The sequence below is a fragment of the Rhodamnia argentea genome, chromosome 8 (genome assembly GCF_020921035.1).
Source record: "Rhodamnia argentea isolate NSW1041297 chromosome 8, ASM2092103v1, whole genome shotgun sequence".
Lineage (NCBI taxonomy): Eukaryota > Viridiplantae > Streptophyta > Magnoliopsida > Myrtales > Myrtaceae > Rhodamnia > Rhodamnia argentea.
In genome coordinates this window covers 5,263,006-5,273,497 of record NC_063157.1, presented here as the reverse complement: position 1 = coordinate 5,273,497, position 10,492 = coordinate 5,263,006, and the positions used below count along the sequence as shown (strand labels likewise).

General features: G+C 40.1%; 1 protein-coding gene across 1 annotated transcript; it reads left to right on the top strand.

Annotated features, from left to right (window-relative positions):
- The first annotated feature begins 5,723 nt into the window (after window positions 1-5,723).
- Window positions 5,724-8,844, top strand: LOC115741244. Its single transcript, XM_030675052.2, has 2 exons — window positions 5,724-6,998; window positions 7,309-8,844. Exons 1-2 carry the CDS (start codon window positions 6,288-6,290, stop codon window positions 8,611-8,613), a joined length of 2,016 nt encoding a protein of 671 aa, XP_030530912.1. The 5' UTR covers window positions 5,724-6,287; the 3' UTR covers window positions 8,614-8,844.
- Window positions 8,845-10,492: the final 1,648 nt, after the last annotated feature.

Genomic DNA, 10,492 nt, shown 5'->3' with positions numbered 1-10,492 from the left:
TTGTGCCCACCCATCTGTTTTCATAAAAAAAGTCAGAAAAGTTTCCATACGGTAGTCGATTGTATTACTCAGCTGGGCCAGAGTTTTGATGCTGACCATCTACCATTTGATAGCCATTAGTGGATTCCACCTCCAGTTGTCTCCCTCAACTCCCAGATTTTACGAAAATGGTAGGGTTCCTTCAGATCATGATCCCTTCTTTTTCTGGATATTCAATGATCATAGTCTTCGAGGTATATGCTTGCTTCTACTGTGTCATACACTTTGATGGGGCCAAATGTTTCCATGAATAGCTTGGAGACCTTGTTGCACTAGCGAGACTGGAGAATGGCACGTGAGTGCAAGGAGTCCAATTCCTTGCCCTCCTTGTGATCGAGAAGCCTCTTCCGCTACCGCTGTGTCGCAGTTCCATGGTGCAAGAAGAAAGAAAAACTTAACCTGTATATAAGTTGGATACTATACTCAAAGACCTTCCCACATGTTATTTCCTATATGTACTTCCAGATATAAGGTATTGAAACATGCACCACATGTTAGAATTCTCTGGATAATATCAAGGACTAAACCTTCAAGTCATGGCAAAAACAATGTTCAAGGACAAACCTACCAACCACATGTAACTTTCAAACGTAAACATAAAAACGGGATAGTTAAGCGATGTGATATATATTTCAATTTGAGGAATCACATTTACATAAAGAGCATATAAATTTCATAACAATTGATATGAGATATATTTCAATAATTATCAGCAATTCAAGAACCAAATGTCAAATATCATATTAGCTCAATTGATTGCTTTAGCTTTCATGCTCACACCTCACTGTCCAACCCTAAAGTCCCTCATCAATGGGGATAAGCACTGAGTGGCCTGTGACTGGCTGTTCCTATGAAGACTTTAATAATAATGGGTTTTTCTTTAGGTCATCAATCACCCATGTGAGCATCAGGATTCTGAGTCCTCAACAGCTTCCATCAAAGGGGGGAAGATACAGGAAGGGAAAGCCAAAGCAGCAAGTGAAAGCGAAGGGAGACATTAAAGGGATGCATGAAAGGGAGGTGAAATCTGACTTCTCATCACATGCAATGTGTCACAGCTAAAGCAAAGAATCAAGATAAACCCACCACCCACACATACTTGCCTTTTTGAAGGTTCATTGATGAAAAAAGTTGGCCTTTCGGATCGGTTCATTGATGAAAAAAGTTGATAGCTTTTTTGCTCACATGGCCTACTCTGCTTTTAGGGCTCTGTGTTTTATGTGCTGGGAGTCTAAGTGGTTGGACTGGAGAGAAGAGATGAAGACTTTGGAGAGGTTGTCCCCTCAATAGCCCAATGGATAAGAGAGCTTAGAGAGGAACTCTTGGAAGCAGGAACGCTGTGCATTGCCTCAAAAGAAGCCCCAGTCACTGAAGTAGGCGACTCTTTTAAGTCACTTTATTAATCCGTGGAAGCAGGAGTTTGTTGCTTTGCTTGGAACGGGGAAGACTTTCTTCGGTGATCTCTTTCCCAAAATAAATTTGTCTCTTAATCCCTCAACTTTATATGCTTTCTTTCTTTGACGGAAGAAGTTTACGGAATGTCCCGTGACTTATCACGAAAGTGTAATTGAGTGTTAAAACTTGTCACGGAAGTGCAATCGAGTCTCAAAACTTTCATAAAATATAATGAACAGAAGAATTTCATTTCACAAATTTGATAAGTTTTAGGATTTGATTGCATTTTCTGATAAGTTATATGATTTAATTGCGTTTTTTGAAAGTTTTAAGATTCATTTACCCCTTCGTTGCGAGAAAAGTAAATCATTTTACTTCACTTTTAAATGGGAAATATGTTTTTTTTTGGGGGGTGTTGGTTTGAAGATTAGCACAATCTATGAATCTAGGCAAGACCCATTTTGCCAAGACAGACTATGAGGCAGTTCAGTGGAGTCAAGAGTGTTAAACTCAGCTTCTGACTGTCAAGGGAAACTTTTAGATAGATTAATAGTTGTTGTTCTATCTGATTTTTGAGCAATAATTTATGAAGATCGTGGTGTAATTTGGAGGTTAGGAGTTGGGCGGCTCTCTCTTTTGAACAACTATTCTTGGACATTGTGTTAAGGACAAGCATGTGACAGTGCTTGATTTGGTTGTTCTCATCCCTTTGAGCCTTCTCACACGTTTGACTTAGAGTTGTCAATATGGATCAAATACCCATTTTGTGACTCATATTTTGTATGGATTGTACATGGATTGTAAGTTTTTAAATAGCCAATGAAAATGAGTCCAAAAAGTTAAAATTGAATTAGATTGGTCAAAAATAGGTCACAACAAGAACTCCAATATGGGCCTCAAGTTTATTAGTTTATTTTTTTTATTAGTAAAAGAAAGAAAGTAAAATTAAATTAAAAAAATATGAAAACCGATGGAGCACTGTCACCGCTTGTCACCACCGGCTGCCAAGTTTCAGAGAGAACAAAAGGAAAATAAAATAGAAAATAAAAATTAAAACTTAAAAAATCATTTATTAAAAAATAATTTTTAAAAAAATAAGAATGATTTTTTCACTAAATTTGTATCGCATAAAAATATTTTAGCAATATCATTTTTTAACAAATTATGAGAAATAAGTATTCTATGATTCAATTAAATATAAAAGTGTTTAAGTAATACGGGTCGGATATGGGTTAGTTATGGGTTAGGTTGGGTATGGATAATTAGATTTGTATTGTATAGAAATGGGTCAAAACGGGTTAAATGGATCAGATCATTTTCGATCCTACCCGACCCATCCGTTTGACACATTTAGTCCGACTTCGATTTTTCGATGGATGCTAGAAATCTCAATCAACTGGTCATCGTTTTCGAAATTTTATATTTCAAATTGCGAGGTCTTAAGATTCGATTCCTACCCAACATCTCGTATGGTGTCGGACGTTTGGAAAATAATTCGTCAAATCTTGGCATGATCGCATGCCTAATTGCATACCAAATTGTACTGGACTTTTAGTCCATTGCTGGAGCGGACATTTCATTTTGCAACCACGAAATTCTGCCGACCGCACCGAGTATTCTGATAACGTTCTCTTTCCGCCGCCGACAATTCTGATTAGTTGAAGGAGCCTCCAACCGACCAAAAAAAAAAAGTGTTTTCGCAAAATGTTTCTTTCACATGAAATAACCAAAACTTTTCATATTGTAACTTTCTCCCTTCATTATAGTTTTAGCTTCGAATTGTGTCATAGCTCGTTTTATGGTTGTATTAGCAGAAATCTCATGCGAGGCACAGGTTCGAAGATTGATTTGTTATGGTTTTAATTCGATATTGTGATTAGCTAAAATCATATAGTTTGTTAAAAAAAAAAAGTTCGTATTTTATGAGTTTACCCGAGAAATTATATGGACGGAAATTCATCTTTGAAGATTACCGGGGAAATTTGTCCAAAAAAATGTTAAATCTATTGTAATTTTGTCAATTCAATGCTAAACCTTTTGTAATTATGTCAACTCAGTCATAAACTTTTTTTGTGTGCCAATTTTATCCTAAAACTTTTGCATCTGTACTAATTCAGTTCATTCGACCAATTTTGGTCGGCCGGTGTTGACAGGTATGCCGACCGACGCCGACGTGAACAAATTTTAATAATATTTTTTATTTGTTTCGAATTATTTTTCCTTTCTTCTTCCTCCCGTCGGTGGCCAACGAGGTCAACCTATGATCAAGTTGGTAACTATACACTACTGAAGTTTTCGTATTTTAATATATCAAAAGGAAATTAGTCTTCGAAGGTTAGTAGTTCAATGTCGTAAAAAAATATTTTTAAAATATATAATGTTAAAATATATAATATGACGTAGAAATTCATATTTTTGTAACCATACACTGCTGAAGTTTTCCTTTGCGTTGCACTTGGGTAATATATGTTTTCTCTCGACTTTTTAGTAGATGAATTCATCTCCAGGCGGAATTGCCGAATATAGTGCCCCGAGTTCGGAATTTAGATGTCACCGGCTACGGACGGTATAATATTTCAGATTGAAATGACAAAATATCAAATTTCGTACGTCATGAGACATTCTGCATCATATCAAATTATGCATAAGCAATTTCTTGTGAGTTTAAATTTATCGTGGTACGAGTTATATTCACTTGTAAGTGAAAAAAAAAAGGCAAAGGAACTAATCAACCGCTAATGACCCACAAGTTTAGAAGAATGCAAACCCAATAATCTAATGATCACAATGCACAACCTCTCCTTTCGTTAACTCTTCCAAAGCTTAAAAAGTAAAAGGTTAAAGAGCGCATATGGCAATACTTCTACTCTAGAAATTAATTTCTAGTCAGAATTTAATTTTTCTACTTCTCGATAAGAGTGATTTTCTTTTAATTTTTCAAGTGGCTCCAAAACTACTTTCAGAGTAAAAAAAAAAAAATGCTATAGAAGTAGAAAAGTGACATTGCGAAATCAAATAGATTTTTGCTCCAAAAGTATCGTTCTTGAGCGAATTTTTGCTCCATAAATATTGTCATGCATGCCCTAAATTGATCACCTATGATATCACCACAACATTTCCTCGATGAATGCTGAAGTTCTGGTCTTTCAAGAATTTATGTTTCCTCAATAGAGATATCATCATCAGCATCAGCATCAGCATCAGCATCATCGCCTTGCAAATTGGGAAAAAAAGGGAATTTAACTTTCTTTTCTTTTTTTTATGGTAGACACGACAAATTGTCCTCAATCTCTCCAATTCGTGGTCAATGTGTTCCATCAAGCTTTTGTGATCAGATCTGCCTAAAAGCGAAATATTCCTCTAGCTCACCCCTTTTTTTCCATAGGTTCGAGCCTTCCCCTCACTCCGTCACTGTTCTCGTTTCCTCTTTCATACCACCAAATCAACACTAATCATTGTGAAAATCCATGCTTCTACGGTACAATAATACACCACAGAATCGTATTGTTTTATGGTAGTTTGGCACTTGATTATGCTAGTAACAATAGCGTTGCGAAATACTATTGCGACGTGCTTGCACTTAGTTACGACATTGCGTGGTAAACATAACGAAAACTCGTATCATGTTGTATTTACAATAGCACGAAGTAATGAAAAACAAAAATGATCGTCAAAAAACAAGTTTGCACTATATAACATCACATCTTCGTAGGAATAATGATACAAATGATCCGTAAGCTTTTATTCGATGGATAACATGGTCTTTGAATTTCTAATTTGTTGAAGTAATTCCTAAACTTTATCCAAATATGCAATATGATCAATGAAATTTTAGTTTGTTCGATAAATTTTTTATACGTGTTCAATTTAGCTCATAAATTATATGAAAATGTTCAATGTAGTCTTTCCATTAATTCACGTTCAGAGATAGTATTGAACTTTTTTCATATAGTTGAAGAATTAAAGTGGACATATATCAAATTCCATGAATCATATTGAACAATTTAAAAGTTCAGAGACGATATTACACATTGGGCTAAGATTTAAGATCTTATTAAACAAATTAAAAGTACAATGACCATAATGCTTATCGGGCCAAAATTTAGAGATCATTTATGCCCTTTTTTTTCCCCCATTTTTGTAGTCATCTCAAGGGGCATAATTGAAAACTGTTATAATTTTTATCATAGAAATTTAGCCATATTACATTAATATCTAGATTCTTCGAGAAACAAATTGTGAAAGAAACTCCGTCTTGTCTGCATTCGACACGTCGATTCGTGTCGCGCGGAACTGCGACGGTTGTTGATTCAGGTAGGTCAGGCGCAGCCGCTCAAAGTATAAACAGCGTCGACGACTTTCTCTTCCTTCCATGTCGTCAAAATGCGCGAGCTTTATCATCAATGCGCAGGGGTCTCTGTCTGTCTCTGTCCTTTCTTTAGCTCCGCTTTAACTCTCGACCCGTCCTTGTTCGGGAGTCGACGCATGCTTTCTCTCTCCTTTTTCGCTTCGCCTCCCTCTTTATTCCGCGACACCCGCCATTGAAGAAACCGCTTCGCCTACCCTGTCCTCCTCCTGCCATTGATCGATCCATCAGGTCCTAACTCACCTCGAGCGCCTCTTTGGAAGCTAAATACTTCGTGGGTATCTCTCTTTTGTCGTCGGGACGTTCTTGATCTGCGGTATTTGTTTGGTTATTGGGGGTGTGTGCGTGAGAAATGCTTGGGATCGAGTAAAGCGCACCAACTCTTCGTGTTTTTTCGTCTTGCTGAGCTGACTGGTGGTTTTGTTGTAAGATTCTGGATTCAACTGCTGTTGAAAAATCCTTCCTTGTTGGCATATTTGTCTTCTTGATGGCTCCTACGTACTTTCCTCTTCGGTGGGAGAGCACCGGGGATCAATGGTGGTATGCGGCCCCCATAGATTGGGCGGCTGCGAATGGCCACTACGACCTGGTCCGCGAGCTCCTTAAGATCGACAACAATCACCTCATCAAGCTCACGTCCCTCCGCCGGATCCGGCGGCTCGAGACCGTGTGGGATGACGATGAGAAGTTCCACGACGTCGCCAAGTGCCGGTCTCAGGTCGCACGGAAGCTCTTTCAGGAGTGCGAGTCCAAGAGGGGCAAGAAGAATTCCCTCCTCCGAGGCGGCTATGGCGGGTGGCTCATGTACACCGCCGCGTCGGCCGGAGACTTGGGTTTCGTCAAAGAACTGCTTGAGAGGGACCCTTTACTTGTTTTTGGAGAAGGAGAATTTGGGGTCACTGATGTGCTTTATGCTGCTGCTAGGAGCAAGAGCTGTGAAGTGTTCAAGGTTGTTTTCGATTTTGCGGTCTCACCGAGGCTTTCGACGGGGAAAGGTGGGGAATTGGAGGAGCATATCGGGGAGATTCCTTCGCTTTATAGGTGGGAGATGATGAACAGGGCTGCTCATGCGGCAGCTAGGGGAGGGAATCTGAGGATTCTGAAGGAGCTTTTGAGCAATTGCTCTGATGTTTTGGCTTATAGAGATGCTCAAGGATCCACCATCTTACATGCAGCCGCGAGCAGAGGACAGGTTGAGGTGAGTTGGTTGAATTTTTCGCGAAATCTCATGTTCCGGCTTTTGTATGTTTTAGCCTGTAATCCTCCATGAATCGTAATGAAGATGTGAGCTTATAATGTTCAAATATCAGTTGATGTAGTAGCCGATGATAGATCTAGCTGGCTTGACTTTGTTTTGCCTCTGTTTAACTTTGTCGGAGATCGTAATGTATGAAATGAAACATCACTTTCAGATGTCCATGGCTTTGATTGTTCTCCATGTTTAACTGTGTTGGAACAACCTCGTCATTTGTCAATTAGTTAACCGATTCTCTCGAATTTTACTGCAGGTAGTTAAGTACCTTACAGAATCCTTTGACATCGGCGGCTCCACAGACCATCAAGGCAACACAGCCCTCAACATTGCTGCTCTCAAGGGTCAATTAGCCACAGTCCGAGCCCTGATATCTGCTTCACCCTCCTCTGCCTTCATCCGAAATGGTGCTGGAGAAACCTTCCTCCACATGGCGATTTCAGGGTTCCAGACTCCCGGCTTCCGAAGATTAGACAGGCAGATGGAGCTCATGAAGCAATTGGTACATGGAAAGGCTTTGGAAGACATCATAAATGCAAAGAACAATGATGGCCGAACTGCTCTTCACATGGCGATCATCGGGAATGTTCATTCGGAACTGATTGAGCTTCTGATGACTGTCCGCTCAATCGACGTGAATGTACGAGATGAAGATGGCATGACCGCACTCGATCTACTCAAACAGCGGCCACATTCTGTATCATCAGATATCTTGATTAGACAATTGATTTCAGTTGGGGGAATGTTTGGAGCTCAGGACTTCACGGCCCGAAAAGCCATCGCTTCCCATTTGAAGATGCAAGTCAATGGAAGCAGTCCAGGGACATCCTTTAGAATCGTCGATAGCGAGATATTCTTGCATACAGGCATTGAGAATGCATTAGATGCCAAAGATCTGGCTATCCCGGGAATTGCTTCATCTTCATTCGACTCAACCAATGAGAATGATAACTCGTTCATTTGCAAGAAACCGGGCACTGCAAATTCTGCTGCACAGCGGCTCAGAAAGGTTCTGTTGTGGCCTCGTAATAGAGAAAAAAATACCGAGAGAGGTAAAAGATCGGGCGAGGCAGGATCGGGTAACTGTAGCTCAGACGAAACTCCTGTCCCCCTTCGGCAGAGATTCGCGAAGCCCTCTTCGCTTCCTAACCACAAGAGGACGCTCTCAGTGAGGAGCGATATTTCTAGCCCATCCAACAGAAAGAAGTTGGCTTCGGGTTTAAGGCAAGGAGTTCTGCAGGCTGTGCCAAACCCGAATCTTCCGCGTCGGTCTCGTTCGAGCTCGTTTTCAAAGTCACCAGTTTCGTCGCCCAATTCAGTGAACAACTATAAGCAGAAGGGTGTCTATGTTGAACCTGAGGTTGCCGGGCCATCATGCTCCAAGGAAGAAGTCATTACAGACGGAACTTCGAACCCGACGGACAAACGAGGCTCCTTCCGCAAGAAATTTAGGGGCCAGTACTTCTGTTTCGGGGCTTCGAGCCTATCTCCGAGAACACCGGTTATAAGGAGACGGTGCCAGAATCAGGCTTACAAGTGTCCTGTCCCTTCAGTGGCATGATCGAAAAGGGGACCATGAGATTCGAGTTCGCACCCGTGAAGACGGCCGCCGATCTTCAGTCGCAACAGCGTGGGAGTGACTGCCTATCATGTATCAGATCCTTATGTTCATGTCTTCTTGATGGGCTCTTGAATCCCTTAAGCTGTTTATTTTGTGCTAAGAATGTTTGTGTAATTTCCTGGTCATCGTCCTATGTAATGTAAAATCGCATAATGCTGTTGAACATTGACTCTAGTGAGGAAATTTTCTTGTGTTCTTTAGAGATTCCCCCCCTCTCTGGACGTGCAGCTGGTTTTCTGAAGCGGATAGTGACGGCTTTTCATCTAGGACTGTGTTAAACATTACTTCACTGAATTTCAGCACAGAAAGATTTCCATTCTTGCTAGGAATTTAAGGAGACGACTCAAAATCACAGAGAGAGCACAATTTAGTCTATGTCTACTTGCACGTCTAGTTATGGTTTGCGGTCATTATCATATGCTAACTTGCGCTCTAATTGATCGGTTTTTACCCAACGCGAATGACAGCGACAATAGCAACAAATCAAGCCTTATTCTGCTAGATGCTGTGTCGGCTATATGAATCTTTCTTACATCGTTCGGGTCGGCACTTGAGTGATCTCCGTAATTTCAGTGATCACTTTTGAGTGTTTAGTAGACCTTTTCAAAGTACCCGATTAAGTTCAGTGGTCATGTCCCGTCTGGTCCTGAAGTGGTCTAAAGGAGTTCCTTTTGCTGGGATTTGATATTGATAATATAGATTGATGTTGAGTCTAAACTAACTCGACGAGATCGATCATCACTTTGTTACAGTGGAAATGTTCTTGGTTGGTGAGAAAAGGTTATTGTCTCGGTTTCAGTCTAGATGGAATTAGATCTGTTGCGGTGGCGGACTTCTAGTTCTAGACTTATAAGGCCCAATAAGCCCAGCCCACAAACTTGCTAAGTGGGCCGCTTCTTCTGCCTCTTATGGGCTCATCAGATGGAATTTCTCTGACCTGCTTCCCGCGAAGTTTCCATGCCAATTCCGATATCGGCTTCCTTTATTTTACGAAAAATGAATATTTTGAAAAATATATATTAAACATAATCTCTTACATCGCCTAAAAAAAAATAATGAACAAGAAATAATTTCATTCTTTAAGAAAATATTTAGACATAAATTATTGTTGATAATAATGCGACAAGCGGTAATTTGCTTGTAGTGCTTAACATAAAGTGCAAATATTTACACAACATGTTGCTTAACACAAAGAGAAAAGAAAAGATCAAATATTGTGCTGACTGAAAAAGGGTAAATCAAAAACTAATGTCCGCCAACACGGGTAAGTCTCACCGGCATAGCAAATCCCTTGAGTTCATGTCTTCTTGGGAGACTCTCATCCCTTAAGTTTGGTTTTTTTTTGTGGTAAGAATGATTGTGGAAGTTTGTAGTCATCGTCCAATGTAATATAAAACCGCATGATGTTGTCTAGCATTAACTCAGTGAGGAATATGTCGGTTCTTAGACCGTGTTTATGCAAATTCTCCTCATTTTGTCCGAGAAAGACAAATAAGAAGCTCAAAGCTATTTCGCAACGTCCCGCAATTCTCTAGATGCGTAGCTAGGATTCTCAGAGACAATTGCCAAAAAAGTCTCGATCAATTTTGACTGAAAACTGCAGACGTGATACTGTCTTCGCCGACGTGATAATTTTTATTAATATTTTAGTATTTTTAGAATTTATTTATTTATTCTTTTTTCCTCCTTTTTTTTTTCTCTTCTTCCTCGGACGGATCCGACGAGGCTAGAGGTATGGACCGATGAGGCCACTGGTGACGAAACAAGGCCGACCTCGCTGTCACCTAGGTGAGGGTTGCCCCCGCCAGATTTGGAGAGG

What these genes read in the sequence shown, in the direction of transcription:
- LOC115741244 (XM_030675052.2), top strand. Translation starts at nt 6,288, where the DNA reads ATGGCTCCTACGTACTTTCCTCTTCGGTGGGAGAGCACCGGGGATCAA. An exon ending in CGAGCAGAGGACAGGTTGAG is followed by an intron (nt 6,999 to 7,308) that starts GTGAGTTGGTTG and finishes ATTTTACTGCAG; the next exon opens with GTAGTTAAGTACCTTACAGA.